Raw genomic sequence first — 22,784 nt, forward strand, 5'->3', positions numbered from 1 at the left:
TAAGGTGACCTCTAATGTGGAATGTGCGATGTACATTTTTTTCCTGAGCGAGCTTCATTCCTCACTTGTCCTTCAGTATTCTGATATACCCGTTAGCTTTCCTAACCTTTAGATTGTGGTGGGTCAGTTTGCAAATGTGTCATTTTAGTCAGCTGCTTTTGCATTCTACTTCCCTATCTAATCTTAACGGTCTAATTGTGGCTAAAGGTGTTGACCCAAACGGAACACCTTATATTCCGTCTGTGTAGCCTCCAACCCGATGGCATGAATATTGACTTCTTTAACTTACGTTAGTACTCCTCCTCCCCTTCGTACCCCATCCCTAATTTATTTATTATTATTATTATTTCCTTTTCCCTTTTTTTCCTCTCTTATTTCTCCCTCTGTCCCTCTCGTTATAACTCCTTGCCTATCCTCTGGACTACCCCCCCTCTTTCTTTCTCCCTAGGCTTCCTGTCCCATGATCCTCTCCCATGATTTTCTCCCTTCTCCAGCCTCATATCCTTTTTGCCAATCAATTTTCCAGCTCTTAGCTCCATCCCTCCCCCTCCTGTCTTCTCCTATCATTTCGGATCTCCCCCTCCCCCTCCCACTCCCACTTTCAAATCTCTTACTATCTCTTCTTTCAGTTAGTCCTGACGAAGGGTCTCGGCCCGAAACGTCGACTGTACCTCTTCCTAGGGATGGTGCCTGGCCTGCTGAGACATTCTTGCTCAATTTATTGGGTCTTACGCATCTAACAAAAATTAAATCTAAAAGAAACATGCCTAATGCGGTTTTTTGACATTGCTGAGGTAGCTCAGCAACGGATGTAGAATGCTGGAGGAAGACAGCAGGCCAGGCAGCATTTGTGGAAATGAATAGACAGTGGACCTTTCGGGCCCATGTTCTTCTTCAGGACTGAGAAGGAAGAGGGTGGATGCCAGAACTAAAAGCTGGAGGGGAGGGCAAGAAGGCGAGCGAGAAAGTGGTAGGTGAAGTCAAGTGGGTGGGAAAGGTTAAATCTTGTTGATTTAAGATACTTTTGCATTTTAATCCAATTTAGTCCATAGAGACCAAATACCCAAAATACCCAGCATGTCAGGCAGCATCTGAGAAGAGAGAAACGGAGTCGGCGTTTCAGATCAATGACCCCTTACCAACGTTTGGAGCTTTTTATTATGTTTGTTTAAGAGAGGAATCATTTTCTTGTTGATAATAAATGACATAATTTAACTTAACACTAAATCAATGCTAACTGAATCATTACGCCACAATGGTTACATAACTACAGAAAGACTGCAGATTCTTAAGTATAGATAAACTCTATATTCTCTTCATTATGATTATATTTGATCCTTATAGTTTAGCCAGAACAAATATTCCTCTTTCTGCAAGATTTGGGTTAGCTGGTAACCATTACTATGGTCTCCATATCAGAATCAGGTTTAATATCACCGGCATATGTTGCAAAATTTGACTTTGCGGCAGCTGTGCTGTGCAATATATAATAGAGAAAAAATGAACTGCTGTAAGTGTGTGTGTGTGTGTATAATTTTTTAATGGTCACATAAGTAGTGCAAAAATGGAAATAAAAAAATAGTGGGGTAGTTTTCATGGGTTTTACGAAGTCGGATGGCATAGGGGAAGAAGCTGTTCCTGAATTGTTGGGTGGGTGTCTGTGCCTTCATGTTTCTGTACCTCCTTCCTGATGGTCACAATGAGAACAAGGCCTTTTATTGTGACCTCTGTGAAAGTAATGCCTTTTTGTCTCAGAATCTGAGCACTAACTACCTATTCTGTCGGGGTGATGGTTGACGATCAGCAATGCAAACACGGCTCTTGGTGGTTCCTTGTCCACCCGAAGGACGCTAGTCCTGAAATCCAAGCAGGTGATGCTGGTGTCTTGTCCTTAAAGCTTGTAAATGACCAACGTCACTGCTGACCATCACAAAATAAGGTCACGGAACTCACCTGCAACATGTAACAAATATTAGTAATGGAAAATTAATGTTACTTATCCAGTATTTGGTTTTGAACTTTTAGATTCTGTATATGGAAATCTTTAAAAAAAGACTGTCAAATTAATTGTGGAAGATGCAGCCTCAGAGCATATCAGAACTGCAAGGGCCCATGAATTTAATTGTATATTCTCTTTACAGTGTTTTCAAATCTGTGAACCCAGTGTCTGCTGACGACTGGACATCCCAGGTAACTATTCCCTTTTCTTGTGATTTACACCCTTTTGCTTGATTAAACATAACATCAATATTAATGTTGAATCACCTGCCATCATTTCACTATAATTAGCCGCTCAGTAAGAGTTGCCAGAATGCATTTCCCAAAGGAATTTTGTAATGGTATTCTATTGAAATCAGCTAAGCTCATTTGATGTGCAAAGTGATGACCAGATTGAAGAATAATTATTTCCTGCTGCCCAGGATAGGAAAAAAGATAACAAGAACTATCTGCCAGAAAAAGAGATGGCCCTTGCACCTGAGAAGAGATGTTTACAAGAGAAACCAAATGCATATGCAGAGATGGGTAAGATTGCAGTCTGTTCTTTAGTTTAATATGTTCCGTGCCAAATTGGATAAGGTTGTATGGAAGTACTAAGTTGATTGTTCTTCCTGAGTCAAGTGGGATAAGACAAGGTGGGGTAGTTTAATTCTTGTTTCAGATGTAATTGTCAAGGAACCCTTCTTCATCTCTAAGCATTTGGATATGGTGAAATAATGAGTCATGGAGCACAGAAGCAGGCTGTTCGGCCCATTGAGTCTGTGCTGACTGTCTGTCGAGCTTCCCTTCGAACCAAACACGAAGTTCTGCAGATGCTGGAAATCCAAATTCCTTGGTGTCCACATTTCCGAGGATCTCACCTGGTCCCTGAACTCCTCCATCCCGATCAAAAAGGCGCAACAGCGCCTTTATTTCCTGCGGAGCATGAAGAAAGCTCACCTCTGTCCCAGGATACTGACGGACTTTTACCGCTGTACCGTTGAGAGCATATTCACCAACTGCATCTCAGTGTGGTATGGCAATTGTCCCGTATCGGACTGCAAAGCACTCCAGCGTGTGGTGAAAACTGCCCAGCGGATTATCAGCACCCAATTGCCCACCATTGAGAACATCTACCATAAACGCTGTCTGGGCAGGGTGAAAAGCATTATCAAAGATGCATCTCACCCTAACCATGGTCTTTTTACTCTCCTCCCATTCGGTAGGCGCTACAGAAGCCTCCGCTCCCGCACCAACAGGCACAGGAAGAGCTTCTTCCTTGAGGCTGTGACACTGCTGAACCTCACATCACAGCACTAAGCAGTATTGCATCCATATTGTACCGTCTCAGTACTTTTATATTTGTGTGCTGTAGCACTTACTTTTTATTCGCAGTTATTTTGTAAATAACACTATTCTTTGCATTTCTGGTCAGATACTAACTGCATTCCATTGGCTTTGTATCTGTACTCGGCACAATGACAATAAAGTTGAATCTAATCTAATCAAAGCAGCTCACAAAATCCTGGAGGAACTCAGCAGGTCCGGTAGCATCCATGGATGAGCAGTGGATGTTTCTTTATACTAACCCTTCCGTGACCCTATTATATTCTCCCCACGCTCCTTTCAACTCTCCCTACACATCTACATATGCAAGGTAAATTAGAATGGTCAATTAACATACCGACCGTTAGGGAGGTTTTGACTGATGAGGAATATTAGTCAGGATAAGGCCAGCTCCTTTTTGATGATCATGTTGACACCTACCAGAAATAAAAGAATTGTGAAAGCGTAGTACCTCCTCGTTCTGTACCAAGTCTTAGGTGTAAGAGTTAAAAACAAAATTGGTTTCAATATATAGTTGGGCGGTCTTTCATAGATCCTGTTATAATAATTATTCTTATAGATTTGTTGAGTATGCCCACAAGAAGTGAATCCCAGGAGTGTATGTATTTTGATAATAAAATTTACTTTGAAATTTAGGCGCTGTAGCATAGGCGTTAGGCCAGTGCTACTGTAGTGCCAGCAATATGGGTTCGATTCCTGCAGCCTCCTGTAAAGAGTTTGTACGTTCTCCCTGTGACCACGTGGATTTCCTCCGGGTTCTCCACTCCAAAGGCGTACGGGGGTTAGTAGGCTAACCGGTCACAAGTGCTTCACCTGGGAATCTGTTGTGGTCATCTATTGTATCCGGTGCTCTCAGTGTGGCCTCCTCTACATTGGTGACACCCGACGTAAGTTTGGGGACCGCTTTGTCAAGTACCTCCTCTCCATCCTTCAAAAGTGGAATTTCCCAGTGGCCAAACATTTTAATTCCTGTCCCCATTCCTATTCTGACATGTTGCTCCATGGCCTCCTCTTTTGCTATGATGAAGTCCCCCTCATGGTGGAGGAGCAACACCTCATATTCCATCGAGGTAGATCCAACCTGATGACATGAGCACTGACTTCAACTTCAGGTAATTTCTTCCCTCTCCCTTCCCTACTCTGGTCTCTGACATCTTCTCCTCACCTGTCTATAACCTGCCCCTGATGCCTCTTCTTCTTCACTTTCTCCCATGGTCCACACTCCTATCAGACGCCCTCTCCAGCCCTTTTCCCACCCGCCTGCCTTCACCCAGCACCTTCTAGCTATCCTCCTTCCCCTCCCCTCACCTTTTTATTCTAGCATCTTCCCCCTTCCCTTTCAGTCCTGAAGATGGGTCTCGTTAATCTCCCTAGGTGCTGCCTGGCCTGCTGAGTTCCTCCAGCGTTCACTCCCTGTAATTTGAAAATTTGGGGTTTTATTACCTGAATGCCTCCCCTACTCTGTCTGACCTTTCTAGGCCTTCCACTATTTTCTTCATCTGACATTTTGTTTCTGTTTAACTTCATCATTTTGTTTCCATGTTAAGAATGCTCTCCATCATTTTATTGAGATACAGTGTGGAATAGGCCCTTCCAACCCTTTGAGCCACTCCACGCCTGATTTAACTCTAGCCTAATCATAGGACAATTTACACTGACCAATTAACACATCAACCTGTACGTCTTTGGACTGTGGGAGGAAACCGGAGCACCCGGAGGAAACCCACGCAGTCACGGGGAAACTCCTTACAGGCATCCGTCCCTCAAGATCAATCCCTAAAGTTCTCAGACAACTGTGGAGTAACGTCATGTGATTTTCATCTTCATTGAGAACCCGATTTCTTACGATATCATCAAGTGAAAGAACATCTTGGTACTGTGAATAGAGGGTGTCAAAGTACTGAACATGCAAACATGTGTCAGATCTCTGTTTAATTTCTGATCTTTGGGGTTCTTCCGGGAGTCAAAAATGGCAAGCAATCTTAACTCCAAGCTTTCTGTTTATTTCAGAGTACAAACAAATGTACAAATACTAAGCAAGCTAAATAAATAACTGAGAAACAATGCTAACAGGGAAATTAATGCTAAAGGGTGCGGTCATGTATCCCTCGAGGTCGAGGATGATGGTCTTCGTTCTGTTGATCTACTTATGGGCTCTCAAGTAGTTTATGAGTCCAGTCTTGGCTTTGAAAGTTCTGCTGAATTCAGGACAGGTAGTTCCAGGTGGCAGATCGGGCTTTAGTTGTTGCTGCCTCTCTTTCCATTTTCTTCTCTTTTCTTCTAATTCTGCACATCTGTTGGCTTTGAAAGTTGCTGTTCCTTCTCAGATGATGGCTTGCCAGAGTTTCCTGTCCTTGGCATTGATTTCCCAATTGTTGATGTTACATTTCTTCATGTTGGTTTTTAAGACGTCTTTGAATCTCTTCTGTTGTCCGCCTCTTTTACATTTGCCTTCTTTAAGCTGGGAGTAGAAGATTTGTTTCGGCAGACGTTTGTCTTTCATCTGAACAACATGACCACTCCATCTTAGTTGGTTCTGGGTGTAAGACAAAGGAATAAAGACTTCTGAAAAATCTATCATTTTTATAGATAAGGAAAATACCTTAGTGATGAATTAGTTAATAGTCTACATAACTAAAACAATTAAATCAAGTGTGTAATATGCTAATACTTAGCCAATGAAAAATGAGAAAAGTGATAAATCGTTAGTTTAGATGCTATACTGCTTTCTGCCAGGTGAGTGTGAAAAATACATGAGTTTGTTAAAGTGCACAAATCTATATAAAAATATTATTTTAAAAAGTTCAAACATGAGGAAATCTGCAGATGCTGGAAATTCAAGCAACACACACAGAATGCTGGTGGAATGCATCAGGCCAGGCAGCATCTATAGGAAGAGGTACAGTCAATGTTTTGGTTAGTGTTTCCAACATATGGAAATGTACAAGCATGCAGATAAATGAATTAGCAGTAAGAGAAGTGGGTTACCTGGCTCAAACCTTTGTCTCAAGGACATCAAAACATCTCCTAAAAACAGGAAATGGTGGAAATATTTAAAGATTAGCTTTATTTATCACATGTACATTGAAACATGCAGAAAAACGTGTTGTTTGTATCAAATCAGTGAGGATTGTGCAGGTGTCGCCATGCTTCCAGCACCAACTCACTAACCGTAACCGTGCATCTCTGTCACGTGGGAGGAAACCAGAGCACCTGGAGGAAACCCACATAGTTGGCAGTGCATGGTGGTGACCGCTGGTGCTATAAAGCACTGGCATTACCGGCGACGCTGCCGTGCTGCCCTGCTTTGCTATTTTGCCACCCACGACCAAGTACTGCCTGTGTCTGTAAAGACTGCAAAAAGTTAGATTTTAAATCCAATTCCCGTGGAAGAAGAAAGTGGGTTTGTTTCTAGTACCTGAAGCTCTAAAAGATACAGCCAATAAGAGGGAAAAACTAATGGAGTGTTGGTTTTATTACAAGAGGTATGAAAAATAAAAGTGGAGAAATTTTGATGCCAACTTACAGGGCCTAATGTGACTGCATCCTGGGTGCTTAGAACATAGAGCAGTACGGCACTGTATGGGCCCTTTGGCCCATGATGTTCTGCCAACCTGTCAATCCTTTAACCTACTTCAAAATCAATCTTGTGTTTCCCTCCCACATAGCTGTCCATTTTTCATTCATCCATGTGCGGATCTAAGAGTCTTTAAATGTTCCTAATGTGTCTGCCTCTACCACCAGCCCTGGCTAGTGTTCCACATTCCCACCACTCTTGTGTAAAATAAAAAAGAAGAAAAAGTGGCTCTGATGAGCCCCTTCTTCTTTCCTCCAATCATCTGAAAATTATTATCTATCTACCTATGCCTCTTATCATCTCTATCAAGTCACTCCTCCTGCACTACACTGTATTATGTGGAGTTTTGGTTTAATATCAAATGAAAGATGCACTAGCATTGGAGGCTGTGCAGAAGGGATTCACTGGGTGACTAATTCCTGGGATGAAACGTTGATGTGCAGATTGGAAAAAGGTTGAGGAGGTTAACCTGTATTTATTGGACACAGAACCGTGAAAGAGGATCTCGCAGAAACAGGTGGGTTGAAAGGGTGAATACCGAGCGCCTGTGTTTCCTGGTGGGGTAACCGAGAAAAAGGAGCATTGTTTCAGAACAAGGGGGGGTCATCTGTTTAAGAAGGAGACAAGGAGTTGCAGGGGGGTGGGAACCAGCGTGCCAGAATAGTTAGTGGAGAGGTTGTGGAGGCAGATGCTGGTAAGACCTCAGACAAAGTTAGAAATCAAAAGGTTGAGCAAGGTGTGACTAGTGTCCTGGGTTCGAAGTAAGATTTATTAATAGAATACATACATGTCACTACATATAAGCCTGATCAATGAACAACAAACTGTGCTAATGCAAATATAAATCAATAGCAATAAATAATGACCATGAAATAACAAAACAGTTCTTAAAAAGTGAGACTATCGGTTGTAGGAACCCCAGAAGTAGAATGAGTGTAGTTATCCCCTTTTGTTCAAGAGCCTGATGGTTGAGGGGTGGTAATGTTCTTGAACTTTGTGGTGTGAATCCCGAGGCTCTTGTACCTTCTACCTGATGGCAGCAGTGAGAAAAGAGCATATATTTGTACATCAAATGTGCTGCATATATATTTCATGCAAGGTATCGTAGAAAAGTCGGATGAAGATGAGGTAGCTGGTTTACAAACAGAGACAATGTGTAGTGAGGAGAGGCTGTTGATTGTGCAAAATTGTAGTCAAGAGGATGAGTTGCAATGTGAAAGGCGGACAAAATCAAAAAGAATGAATAGGCGATTGAAGTTATTGTATTTGAATGCGCGCAGTATAAGGTAGATGAACTTGGAGCACAGTTGCAGATTAGCATGTATAGAAACATAGAAAACCTACAGCATAATACAGGCCCTTCGGCCCACAAAGCTGTGACGAACATGTCCTTACCTGAGAAATTACCTAGGGTTACCATAGCCCTCTATTTTTCTGAGGTCCATATACCTGTCCAGGAGTCTCTTAAAAGACCCTATTGTATCTGCCTCCACCACTGTCGCCAGCAGCCCATTCCACACACTCTCCACTCTCTGCATAAAGAAACTTACCCCGACATCTCCTCTGTACCTACTTCCAAGCACCTTAAAACTGTGTCCTCTCGTGCTAGCCATTTTAGCCCTGGGAAAAAGCCTCTGACTATCCACACGATCAATGCCTCTCATCATCTTATACACCTCTATCAGGTCACCTCTCATCCTCCGCTGCTCCACTCAACCTATTCTCATAAGGCATGCTCACCAATCCAGGCAACATCCTTGTAAATCTCCTCTGCACCCTTTCTTTGGTTTCCACATCCTTCTTGTAGTGAGGCGACCAGAATTGAGCACAGTACTCCAAGTGGGGTCTGACCATGTATGATGCAGACATCACTGAATCATGACTGAAAGAAGATTATAGCTGGGAGGTCAATGTCCAAGGGTGCACATTGTATTGAAAGGACAATCAAGAAGGCCGAGGGGGAGGCATTGCTCTGTTGGTAAACAATGAAATGAAATCATTAGAAAGAGGTGACGTGGGGTCGGAAGATGTTGAATCATTGTGGATAGAGCAAGGGTAAAAAGACCCTGATGGGAGTTGCATACAGACCCCCAAACAGTAGTAAGGATGTGGTCTACAAATTACAACAGGGGATAGAGATTGCATGCCAAAAGCACAATGTTATGGGGTATTTCAAAATGCAGGTAGATTGGGAAAATCAGGATGGTGCTGGATTCAAAGAGGGGGAATTTCTAGAGTGCCTACGAAATGACTTTTTAGAACAGCTCATGGTTGAGCCCACTGGGGGATGAACTATTCTGGACTGGATATTGTGCAATGAGTCAGAATTGATTAAAGAGTTTAAGGTAAAAGAACCCTCGGGGAAAGTGATCATAACATGATCAAATTCACCCTGAAATTTGAGAAGGAGAAGCTAGAGTCAGATGGATCAGTATTACAGTGGAGTAAAGGCATGAGAAGGGGAGTTGGCCAAAGTTGCTTGGAAAAGAACCCTGGCAGGAATAACAGCAGAGCAGCAATGGCTGGAATTTCTGGAAGCAACTCAGAAGGCACAAGATATATACATCCCAAAGAGAAAGAGGTATTCTAAAGGCAAGATGACACAACCGTGGCTAACAAGGGAAGTCAAAGCCAACATAAAAGCCAAAGAGAGGGCATATAATAGAGCAAAAATTAGTGGGAAGTTAGGAGAATGGGAAGCTTTTAAAAACCAACAAAAGGCAACTAAAAAAGTCATTAAGATAAAGTTGGAATACAAAAGAAAGCTAGCTAATAATATTAAAGAGGATACCAAAAGTTTCTTCAGATACTTAAAGTGTAAAATATAGGCAAGAGTGGATATTGGACTGCTGGAAAATAATGTTGAATAGGTAGTAATGGGGGACAATGAAATAGTGGATGAACTGAGTAAGTATTTTGCATGTCTTCATTGTGGAAGATGCCAGCAGTATGGTGGAAGTTCCAGGTGTCAGGGGTCATAAAGTGTGTGAAGTTACAGTGTGAGATAGAAAATGCATGCCAAAAGGGCAATGTTACAATAGTCATGGGGTATTTCAAAATGCAGTTAGATTGGGAAAATCAGGTTGATGTTGGATTCCAAGAGGGGGAATCATTGTGGCTAGAGTTAAGGAACTAGTAGAGAGAAAGTTCTTGGGAAACTGAAAGGTCTGAAGGTAGATAAGTCACCTGGACCAGATGGTGTACACCCCAGGGTTCTGAAAGAGGTGGCCGAAGAGATTGTGGAGGTATTAGTAATGACCTTCCAAGAATCACTATATTAGGGAATGGTTCCAGAAGAAGGGAAACTATAGGCCAGTTAGTCTGACCTCAGTGCTTAAGAAGATGATGGAGTCAATTATAAAGAATGAGTCTCAGCGTACTTGGAGGCAGATGATAAAATAAGCCACAGTCAGGAAAATCTCAAGGAAAATCTTTTGGAATTCTTTGAAGAAATAACAAGCAGGATAGACAAAGGAGAATCGGTTGACGTTGTGTACTTGGGTTTTCAGAAAGCCTTTGACAAGGTATCACACATGAGGCTGCTTAACAAACTACAAGCCCATGGTATTACAGAATGATTCTAGCATGGATAAAGCAGTGGCTGATTGGCAGGAGGCAAAGATTGGGAATAGAGGGAGCTTTTTCTAGTTAGCTGCCAATGACCAGTGATGTTCCATGGGGGTCCATGTTGGGACCAATTCTTTTAACATTATATGTCAATGATTTGGGGATGGAATTGATGGCTTTGCTGCAAAGTTTGCAGGTGATATGAAGATAGGTGGAGTGCAGGTTGGTTTGAGGAAATAGAGAGACCACAGGAGAACAGACCGATTAGGAGAATGGGCAAAGAAGTGGCAGGTGGAATACAGTGTTGGGAAGTATACGATCATATACTTTGGTGGAAGAAATTAAAAGGTTGACTATTTTCTAAATGGAGAGTAAATACAAAAAAACTGAGGCGCAAAAGGACTTGGGTGTCCTTGTGCAGGATTTCCTAAAGGTTAATTGGTAGGTTGAATCTGTGATGAGGAAGGCAAATGTGGTGTTAGCATTCATTTCAAGAGGACTAGAATATAAAAGCAAGAATGTAATGTTGAGACTTTATGAAGCACTGGTGAGGCTTCACGAAGTATTGTGAACCTTATCTTAGAAATGATGTGCTGAAATTGAAGAGGGTTCAAAAGAGGTTTGTGAAAATGATTCCAGGATTGAGTGGCTTGTCCTATGAAGAGCGTTTGGTGGCTCTGGGTCTGTATTCACTAGAATTCAGAAGAATGAGGGGTGACCTCATTGAAGCCTATCGAATGGTGAAAGGACTTGATAGAGTGAATGTGGAAGGGATGTTTCCTGTGGTGGGAGAGTCTAAGATCAGAGCTCACAGCCTCAGAATAGAGGGACATCTTTTCAGAATGGAGATAAGGAGGAATTTCTTTAGCCAGATAGTGATAAATCTGTGGAACTTTTTGTCACAGGCAGGCACCTGTGGAGGCCAAGTCTTTATGTACAGGTGTCCCCCGCTTTTCGAACGTTCGCTTTACGAAACCTCACTGTTACGAAAGACCTACGTTAGTACCCTGTTTTTGCTTTCAGAAGGTGTTTTCACTGTTACGAAGAAAGGCAGCGTGCAATAAAAAATCAGCACACGATAAAAGGCAGCGCGCGCCCCGAGCAGCTGCTCTCCCCCGGATTCGGAGTGGCATTACTTAAACACGTGCCTTTGAGCAGCCGATTGCAAGATGAGTTCTGAGGTATTGGAAAAGCCTAAAAGAGCTCGTAAGGGTGTTACACTTAGCGTAAAACTAGACATAATTAAGAGTTTCGATTGTGAACGAAGCAAGGACAAAGTGAGTTTGGCTTGTGGAAGCTGACGAAGGTGATGTTGAAGAGGTTTTGGCATCCCATGACCAAGAACTGATAGATGAAGAGCTGATGCAATTGGAAGAGGAAAAGATAACAATCAAAACCGAATGCAGAAAATGAAGCAACGGCGTGAGATTTTCGCTGCAATGATAAAGTACGACTTTAATTTTGAAAGGGTACGTAGGTTTAGGGGATATTTGCAGGATGGCTCGAGTCCTTACAAACAACTGTATGATAGAAAAATGTGCGAGGCTCAGCAGTCAAGCAAGCCTTCCACATCAGCCACAGCAGATGACAGAACCTCAATCTTCGACATCGAGGTGGGCAGTCATAGGAGAAGATGAGCTGCCTGCCCTGATCAACGATGAGATGACACCCCCCGTGTCCCACCACCCCAACACCTGGGCCCCGGACAGATACTGTACCAATTCACGGAGAATGCAGCAGTAGCCGGGAAGCACACAGCACACCTGTAAGAAAAAAGCCAAAATAAACAAGCTAATTAATTAGATGCCACCGACACGTAATTGTCGGCCCAGATCAGTACCGATTTCCGATTGCATCGCCTCTGATCTGGGCCGACAATTACGTGTCGGCGGCACCTAATTAATTAGCATGTTTATTTCGGCTTTTTTCTTAAAGTTGTGCTGTGTGCCTCCCAGCTACTGCTGCATTCTTCGAGGCAATGTATCGGGTCGGCGGCCCGGAGGGTGGAGGCCACTGCACCACCCAACCTGCGACGACTCAGCCTAACACACCATCATCAGTTTGCTCGGCAAGCTGTTTTCTCAATTCCGGTAAGTGATACTACACTGTACATACATTATTTCTACTTTATATAGGCTGTGTATTTTTACATGTTATTTGGTAGATTTGGCAGCTTCATAGCTTAAAGGTTACTGGAGAGCGCGTTTATGCCAACAGCGCTTGCGTGAGATTTTCTGCCGAGAGCGCTTACGTGAGATTTTCGCTACGGAGATCTGTGCAGGCAATCATTGTAGAGAAGTATTTCTATTTTATAAAGGCTGTGTATTTATCATATCATTCCTGCTTTTACTATATGTTACTGTTATTTTAGGTTTTATGTGTAATTTGTCATGATTTGGTAGGTTATTTTTGGGTCTGCGAACGCTCACAAAATTTTCCCATATAAATAAATGGTAATTGTTTCTTCGCTTTACGACATTTCGGCTTACGAACCATTTCATAGGAACGCTCTACCTTCGGATGGCGGGGGAAACCTGTATATTTAAGGAAGAGGTTGACCGATTCTTGAGTGGTCAGGGCATGAAGGGATGTGGGGAGAAGACAGGAGATCGGGGCTGAGAGGAAAATTAGATCAGCCATGATGAAATGGCGGAGCAGACTCATCGGGCCAGATGGCCTAATTCTGTTCCTATATCTTATGGTCTTATACGGAGGAACTTTTTCGGAGGTTGTGAATTTCTGAATCCCAGAATGCTGTGGAGGCAAAGCTATTAAATATATTCAAGGTTAATTGGATCAGGCATGATCTTACTGAATGTTGAATCAGTAGCTAGAGAGGCTGAATGCTGTACTGTTATTATGTTATTTATCATTTTTGTTATTGTAGATAATGGATACAGTCACTCTTCATAGTGACAGTTGCTCGTACAAATACTTCTTGTAACATTGCTATTTCCATCCAGTATGTTCTTTGACTGTCTTCTTGCCCAACAGGCATTTGCAGTATATCAGTTCTAGAGGAAAGCATTTTTAAATCAAAATAATCTTCAAGTGTAAAGTAAATCAAAACCTAATTAATATAACATGCAATTCATTATTTGAAACAGCATGTCTAATGTACAGAAAGGGCTGGCAAGTGTATCCAGCATTGAGATCTCCCATTTCAAACACATTAACCAGTTGGTTATTTTTCAAGAGAGAGAGAGATATTTATGCAGTGGGAGTTTTACCACGAGCCATAAAGAAAATAAACAAATTAAGATGCTGAGGCTTAAGAGTACAACAGTAATAACTTCCATTCTAGACTAATTTTTTTTTGAAATCTGAGATGTATGGCAAGTAGCTTAGCAGAGAGAAGAAGCAGTGTGTGTCCAGGGATGTAGATATATGCTACTTTGGAATACAATTAATGTTTCAGTAATGTGAAGGAGTTTTTGATGTAATGGTATTCCTCCGGGAAGTTGCTTAATCATTTAAATCCAGAACTATGTTTCTTCTTTTATTAGTCTTGTGTCGTGCTCCCCCACACACACACATACACACTAAAAGGAAATGATACATGAAAGTGCAGATGATACAGAATCACTTAGACTCACAAAATTAACCATCTAGCATTTCACATAAATATGATATGAAGATTTTATATTTTGAAATCAGATTAAACTCTGCTTCCACCACTTTCCTTGGCACCCTTCGTAAAGAGGCTACTGAACCAGAGAGGATAACTTCACTCACCCCAACACTGAACTGATTCTACAGTCTACGGACTCACTTTCAACGACTCCAACTCATGTTCTCAATATTATTTATTTTTATTAATATTTTTATTTTAGAATTTTTTTTCTCAGATCAAGCCGGAAAAACCTGAGGTACGGGCATAGCCAAGCATGCTCATTTCTCAATCGCTAGGAACTTTTTGACTATTCTAGTGGTATTTAGTGTAGCCCCCCCTGGCCACCCTCAGGGTCGCTCGGCTCGCTGTCGTCTAGGGAAACAGCCCTCGGCCCTGCCAAACTGGGTAATAGTTTGTGTGGATGCTGTGTGATGTACCCCACCCCGCCCAAATAACAGACAATACACCAGATACGATTAAATGATTTACAGTTTATAGATATTACTGGAACTATATAATTAATAGAGAATAAAATCAAAAAGGAAAATAAAAGGTGCCACACTTATCAAAGTTCACTCTCTTCGTGCACAAACAGTTGGAGCTCAGGACCCTTCTTCTTCACCCTGCGACCCCTCAGACCACCTCGACCGGCCACCTGGGACCAACAACGGTGGTCGACCAGACGCTCCACAAGAGTCCGTCTCCGTCTCCTCTCCTCACTGAACACCCCGCTCGGGGTCCAACCCCATTAGTGGATTCACAGCACCTGCTCCATCCTCTGTCTCTCTCTCCTGCCTTCTGCCTTAAAACCCTGCGCATATGAATCTTCCAGATACACGAAAGTCATAACAACTATCCCAATTGGTTCATAACATCCTCTTATCACCCCCTAACCCACAACAAGCTGCTAGTGCAAAGCTTTCTCAGCATTTATCATAACAAAGAAGCATTCCCAAGTATAACATAACAAAGAAGTCATTTTAATTAGCCTACACAGTAACATAAGAGACGAAACCCCCTTACATTAGTATTGTGGCTTTCTGGGGATTTACATAGATATTGCTGTGTATTATTATTGTTGTTATTTTGTTTATCTTTTTGTATTTGCACAGTTTATCATCTTTTGCACATTGGTTGTTATGGGTAGTTCTTCGTTGATTCCATTGTGTTCCTTTGTATGTACTGTGAATGCCTACAAGAAAATGAGTCTCAGGGTAGTGTTTATGTCACCATCATCATTATGCGCCATGTCATGTGACGTGGGTGTTCGTGGTCCCATTTCTATGATGGTTCTTGGCAAATTTTTCTACAGAAGTGTTTTGCCATTGCCTCCTTCTGGCCAGTGTCTTGACGAGACAGGTGACCCCAGCCATTATCAATACTCTTCAGAGATTGTCCGCCTGGCGTCAGTGGTCGCATAACCAGGACTTGGCACTGGCTGCCCATACGACCATCCACCACCTGCTCCCACGGCTTCACGTGACTGACTGGGGGTGCTAAGCAGGTACTACACCTTGCCTAAGGGTGACCTGTCGGCTAGCAGAGGGAAGGAGCACCTTACACCTCCTTTGGTTTTCTGCCGTAAGCGACACACGGGTGATTCTTCATGCTTTGTCCATGCGGAATCAATGCCAACAGATTTCAAAGCACAATTTTTGTCCCAAGGGCACATATGTACTTTAATAATAAATTTACTTTGAACTTGGAGTGGAATTATGCTTGGGTCTGTAATGAAAATAAATTTTTGTCTTTATTCTCCATGTTAACTTTGAAAACAAAATAGCTGTTCTCACATTTAAATTTATTAAAAACATATTTGGAAGCCAAGTTGTTAAAGGAACTGTTCTGCAACTAGAAATACCAAAATAAATTTGCATTGACTAACATCACTGTACATTTTAGTTCAGTTGCAGTTTTTTTTAAATGATCTGAGAATCAAAGAACATAGTTGGCACATCACTTCACAGTACAGGCGACCTGGGTTCAATTCCCACTGCTGCCTGTAAGGAGTTTTTGTACGTTCCCTTTGTGACTGCGTGGGTTTCCTCCGGGTGCTCCGGTTTCCTCCCACAGTCCAAAGACGCACTGGTTGGTAGGTTAATTAGTCACTGTAAATTGTCCCGTGATTAGGCTAGGGTTAAATTGGGGCTTGCTGGCAGTGTTCCCTTTAAGGTGTGCACGTGCGCACATACCTTTTGCTACTAGCGCACACAGGAATTTAAACTGCGCACAAAAGGTTGTCATCCTCTACCTCACTGGCATGTTAAGTATATTTCACAATCAGATTTCCTTTTCCGGTTTCTGATGCGGGCGGTGTTGACAATGAGGAGTTCGCTATGATTTGTCTGCAGATTTTAGAACTGGCTTATTTATACTGTTTTTATTGAAGAAGTTATTCAGTGCACACATGTTGATGTCACTGGGCAAAAAACTGCACAGCATGAGATTTTTGCAAACATTGGTCATTACAAATTCGAGGAACATTGGTTGCCTAGCAATTCACCACATTTTCAGATGTGAGCCCATTGTGGGTTGACCTGGTGTGATGAGTGGTCTTTTGCTGCATAAAAACATTGCTGGATTTCTTGAATGGAAGATACCCCTTGGCTCCAAACAGTGGTTGGAACTGCTTTTTAAGAAATGTATCATAGTGGAGATCCTTCGAGCAGTTGCTAAATGCACAAACGCTGACCGATGGTGTAGCGGTATCTGCATTGAGCAATAGATTGACCTCTAGACAGGAGCTGAGAAAATAGCAAATGAAGGCTATTCTCTGACAAATGTGGGGGGAATGCCAAAAAGAAGATGGAAGCTTTCATATAAATTGTCAAGGTTAGTAACTGCTTCCATTAATACCTTATCCTATATCAGACCAGTACTGTAGCCACATCCGCTCGATGAACTCCGATCGCTGACTTCACTTCCACTAACTATTATTACCCAGCTTTATATACTGATTTACTTCATCCTTTTGTATACAGCATAATTGCAAACCTCAAACTCTTAACTCTGATCTCATGGCACCTTCACGTGCAGCACTCGTTGGTGCTATCCCTTTTCGTGGTAGGAGACGATGGTGCACAACAGCAGGCTGCTGAAGAATTGGGCAAACATGTTTCAACTCGCAGGAATTGCACATAGGCTGCGATTGATGATGGAACAATCTATGGGCAAGGAAGAGATTCACACAAGAACCAGCTCGTAGTTGCATACTCCTGCTGAGGATTTTGAAATCAGGCAACAGAGAAGGTTAAAACTTTTTTAAAAAAACACAAACTGGAGATGTTGGAAATTTTGAAACAAATACTGGAAATGTTCAGCAGTCAGGCAGCATCTTGGAAGGAAAAGCCATCATATCAATGAGTCTTTGTTAGAATCGGCATAAGCCGATGAAGAGTTTTTGAACTGAGATATTAACCCAGTTCCTACACTCCTATTAGCAGGTCAATGTGTGCACACACCCAAATGCTGCTGCTGCACCACAAAACCTAGCAGAAAATTAGCAGAGGCACGCAGGGCTTTGTGCAGACTTTCCCACCTGCCTTCTCTTTCCACTTCCTCTTCCTCCGCCAGAGCTCAGGGGTGGCGTGGCGTCTTGGTCACGCTCAGACCTAGAGCCAGCCTGTACCTGGACAAATCTCCAGCATCCTGTGCAGGCACAAGCGAAGCAGCTCAAAGAAGCAGCAGGAGAGCCAAAGATAGGACAAAGCACAGGATAGTTGGTTTGTTTTGTTGAGTAATATGATTTAATACATAATTTTGCATTAAACTGCATTTCCTGATGCCATTTTGTGTCTACTAGAGAAAGAACTGTGTGATAATAAGGTCATTAGTACCACGTGGAATGTAAGAAGGGTTGATGCTGGTGAATTTTGGGGCAGATCACTGTCACTACTTGAGTTATTTGATTCTGGCAGGAGCAGGAAGAAAAGAGATGTCAGTTGCATTCTTTCTTTCCTTTTCGTCTCGATGTACTTGTTTCTCTTCCTTTGTGGCCTCTTCCTTTCACTGATTCACAGTGAGTGTCTGTGATGGAGAGATTTTTGGGAGCAGCAATGCACTGCCACCTCTGAAGCACCTCATCTTCATCCGCCACTCAGATGGAGCAGACGTCAGCCATGGCTATTTTGACAGCTGGTGACAAGGGCTGCGCTGCCCTGTTTTGAGATTGCAGTATGGAGATCCGCAGATCTCAGAGTCAAAACCTTCAGTGAAGTCGATTTCAGGAGATGGTCCCTGAGAATATAGTACAGCAGAGGAGCCAATCCTTTGGCCCATGGTGTATACTGATCAAAACTAAACCTACCTTCTACAAATCTACTATAACCCTCTATTCCCTGCCTGTTCTAGTGTTGGGACATCTGCTCTTCAGTGATACATTCCAGAAATGCTGGGAGTCCTTTCAACCCAATCTCCTCATCCTTCTTCCAGTAGCCCCATTTTCAGTCTTATTCCATTCTGAGGCCGGCTGGGACACCCGTGTCTGGCCAAACCTTTGAACTAACAGAACAAAAAGTACTCTGGCACTAGTTATACAAGTCTGACCACTAAAACGTGAGACCGATAGATGAGAGCTTATACCGGTGGCTAGAAAAAATAATCCCGTGTTTGAGGTGACACGGTAGTGTTTTACCGTACAGACAGCCCAGGTTCAATTCCCGCCACTGCCTGTAGGGACGATTGTACACTCTCCCCGTGACTACACGGGCTTCCTCCCACATTCTGAAGACGTACCAGTTGGTAGGTTAATTAGGCATTGTAAATTGTCCTATGATTAGCGTCCATTACTAAAGATCTCCAGCACCCAGGACATGCCCTTTTCTCACTGTTACCATCAGGTAGGAGGTGCAGAAGCCAGAAGGCACACACTCAGTGATTCAGGAACAGCTTCTTCCCCTCTGCCATCTGATTCCTAAGTGGATGTTGAACCCATGAACACTACCTCACTTTTTAAATATATATTGTTTCTGCTTTTTGCAAGATTTTTAATCTATTCAATGTATGTATACTGTCATTGAATTATTTACCTATTATTTCTTCTTCTTCATTATGTATTGCATTGAACTACTGCTGCTAAGTAAACAAATTTCATGACACGTGCTGGTGATAATAAACCTGATTCTAATTAGGCTGGGATTAAAAACCAGGGGTTTCTGGGCGGTGCCACTCGTGGGGCTGGAAAAGTCTGTTTCACCCTGTTTTTCAATCAACTAATAAATTAATAAGTAGATTATATATTTTTAAAAACCTGTTGGTAGATCATGATCCCTTCAGATGATGCTGGGAGGGAGCCTTCAGGCTCTAGAATTGTGGAAGAGTAAGAAAGTTTGAAGTTCAAAAGTGACTTTATATTGTTGGACCTGCATTGGATACTGATGGGGTAACCTTGTGTTTTGTTATGGCATGTAAGAAGGCCATTTGGCCTGTCAAATCTAGACTAACTCTTTGTGCATTCTCCTGTATCCCATTTACCCACTGCCAGTAGTTACTGAGTTTGCAAGTGCAAGCAACTGCTTCAGAGGGTTTAAGGTTGAGGGATTAGTTTTACTTGTCAAGTATGCATTGAAGCATTTGGTGAAGGGTGTCATTTACATCAATAAACAACACAGTCCGAGGATGTGCTGGGGGCAGCCTGCAATTGTCACTGTGCTTCTGGCGCCAATGTAACCTGCCCACAACTTACTAACCCGTATGCCCTTGAAGTATTGTAATATCTGCCACGTGACCATTCCATTGGAAGTGCTTGTGATGCACTATCAATTACTCCAAAAGACTGGAAGTAGAGTGAATACTGAAAGGCTTTTATTAACAGTAAATGGACACATGTCCCTGCTGAGTATCTGCCCTGGACTGAGGGAGGAGCAGTGGCATAATCGCCTTTATTCAGGGGTCTGTGGGAGGAGCCACAGGAGCAGTCAGCAGAGGGGCGTGTCCAGACAGGTAACCCAGTTTACCACGGCTTGCGAGCAACTAGGACTTTGTTTCTGCCTTTCGGGGTTCTAATAATTGCTTAGGAAGATGGTGCGACAACACACAGTTTATTCCCTGACGACTTTAAAGGTACTGTAACTATTTGTTAGAATTTCCACTTTATATCTTCCCTACCAAATTCCTAGGCACCACTTGAGAGTAAAGCAGGGCTTCTCTTGCCTGAGCTTCCAATGGGACCTCTATTTTTCACACCGTAGACAAGCGTCCGCAGCTGGAGTCAGGGTGTACATAGAACACTGCAGCTTAGTACAGGCTGTTCAGCTCACGGTTTTGTGCCGAGCCCTCAACCTATTCTAAGATCAATCTAGCCCTTCCCTCGCACATAGTTCTCCATTTTTCTTTCATCCATGTGCCCATCTAGGATTCTCTTAAGTGTTCCTAATGTATCTGCCTTCACCATCACCCTGGGCAGCACGCCCTATGCCCCATCACTCTCCGTCTAAGAAAAGAACCCATCCCCCAAACACCTTTAAGTTATACTTCCTCATATTAACGATTTGCATCCTGGAAAAAAGTCTCTCGCTGTCTACTCTGGCTATGCCTCTCATTATCGTACACCTCTAATCGTCTCCAAAGAAAAAAGCCCTAGCTTGCTCACCCTTTCCTTATAAGGTCTCGGCATTCTTGCAGGGATGGAGCAGTGATTTTAGCTGGTGAATTTTTGGGTTCCAATTCACGTTGTAATAAAGGCAATCGATCAGTATCATTTAGGATTTTCAGAGTTCTTCACAAGAGGGCCAATACATTTTGAGTTTGCTCTTCTAGAAGGGAGCTCTGCCCATCAGCATGTTTCAGAGGTTTAATCGTACCGAAACCTCCATTTTCTGGAGTTAAACGAGTGGAATATTATGCCTGGCATGTGCCAAAGTACTGACCTGCTGCTGACAGACAAGCTTCTTTACCTGTAGTGCCAACACATGGAAGTTGCCCCAACGTGAGAACTTTCATTTGGAGATGTTCTCCATACCCGTGGTCTTGTCCTGGTCAGATATGCTCCAAATCCAGCAGGTGATTCCATCTCTAATTGCCGTAATTCCAACTGGATGATTTATGTGTGTGAGTGAAATGGTGCCTGTGGATGGAGGGTCTAATTGAAACTACTACTTGTGTCCCGCAGATGAGGCGCAGCCTGAAGAAGATGCTGTGAGAGACGCTCTGAGCAGAGTGAAGGATTCCTCAAGTGCTGAGCATTCTTCGCCGTCCCCTCAGCCTGTTCCACTTTGGTGCAGAGATGAGCAAGTCTCTCCGAAGGTCGTACCAGCACACGTGTCAAACCAAGGACCGGAGACATCAGGAGCATTTCCCCTCTCTCCAATCCCCTTAGTTAAAACAAATGAGAAGCTCTGTGCAGAGCCACTGCACCATCGGCCCTTGATGTCTCCTTTGTACTCAAAAGAGGCTGCAAATACAGTTGTTTATCCAACTGCGCTCTACTCTGCTAAGGGAGCTCTAATTGCAGGGAACAGTTCCAGTAACAGTGAGGCCGTTCCTCCCAGTGACCAGTCAGAAGGCAGCAGTTCGAGTGCTGCTGACGAGGAATATCTGGAGACAGCTGACATTGCATTTCAGGTTAAAGACCAGCTGCTAAAGCACAACATTGGACAGCGAGTGTTTGGACACTACGTTCTGGGATTATCGCAAGGATCTGTTAGTGAGATTCTTGCCAGACCCAAGCCTTGGCATAAGCTTACTGTTAAAGGGAAGGAGCCATTTATTAAGATGAAGCAGTTTTTATCTGACGAGCAAAATATCCTCGCCCTTCGAACTATTCAAGTGCGACAGAGAGGTACGTTCACAGGCGAATGTCAGCTGTCTGTGGGAATGATAACTTGGACTGGTAAAATTAGCGTTGCTTTTGAGCAGAGCATGTTGCTAAAGAGGAGTGGTAGAGCTTCAAAGTGACAAACTATGTAGAGAAGCTTAATATAAAAGAGATAAATAAACTAGGAGAGGGATGAGACCCAAAATGAAAGCAAAAAGTGCAAACACTCAGCAAGCTGGGCAGCACATGTAGAAAGAGAAGGAGAGTTAGCATGTCAATTTGTGACTTGTCAGTAGCAACTGATTGTCATTACTGTGAACAAAGCCACCAGAGAAATGCAGCTAGTAGATATAAAAGTCTTTATTTGGGAAACGCACAAGCTTTGATGTCATTCGAGAGAGAGAGAGACACAGAGAGACTCCCCAACCCAGCATCCCATTTTTATATGTTAAAGGACAAAGGTAACAGGACAATTTCTATAGTTACAATGCCTACATAATGCTTCTTTTGAGTTGCATGTAATTTTTCAAATACCTGGATCTGCCCACCAACATACTGAAAATGGGTGTTATTTACTCAGGTCTCTGAGTCATATTTGTGCATACACAGAATCTCAGGTCAATGGGATGATGATTGCATTCATGCATATGCAGACATCTCAGTTAATGGGGTGTTTCCTGGTGTGCAGTTTATTCTAAAATACAACAATGGAAGGCCATTGTTCCGAGCTGCATTTTAAATTCAATCTACAATCCATATTCAGATCTAAAGACTGGTTGCTGTCAATATTAATGTTTGCTCTATACCATAAACCCAGAATACGTCCTAACACTGATCTAGTTCAGTTATTGATCTTGTACATTTTAAGGAAGCTTTCAAATTAATTTATATTGTGACTTGCAGCTTTAAAACCATCTAAATTTGTGGGAGAGCTTTGAGCAGTTAAAGCC

General features: G+C 42.7%; 1 protein-coding gene across 9 annotated transcripts in view; it reads left to right on the forward strand.

The window, feature by feature from the left end:
- The window catches only part of cux2b (cut-like homeobox 2b), a 361,816-nt gene that overhangs the window by 304,044 nt on the left and 34,988 nt on the right, over positions 1 to 22,784 (forward strand). For all 9 annotated transcript variants that reach the window (XR_011883734.1, XR_011883735.1, XM_072248032.1 and 6 more), the window contains 3 exons: positions 2,142 to 2,190; positions 2,421 to 2,523; positions 21,190 to 21,858. Coding sequence is in view for 7 of the 9 variants with exons in the window: in XM_072248032.1 (XP_072104133.1) it covers positions 2,142 to 2,190; positions 2,421 to 2,523; positions 21,190 to 21,858 (821 nt within the window). In the remaining 2 variants the exon portion in view is untranslated. The remainder of the gene's footprint in view (positions 1 to 2,141; positions 2,191 to 2,420; positions 2,524 to 21,189; positions 21,859 to 22,784) is intronic.

Source organism: Mobula birostris, chromosome 31 (assembly GCF_030028105.1).
Source record: "Mobula birostris isolate sMobBir1 chromosome 31, sMobBir1.hap1, whole genome shotgun sequence".
Taxonomy (NCBI): domain Eukaryota; kingdom Metazoa; phylum Chordata; class Chondrichthyes; order Myliobatiformes; family Myliobatidae; genus Mobula; species Mobula birostris.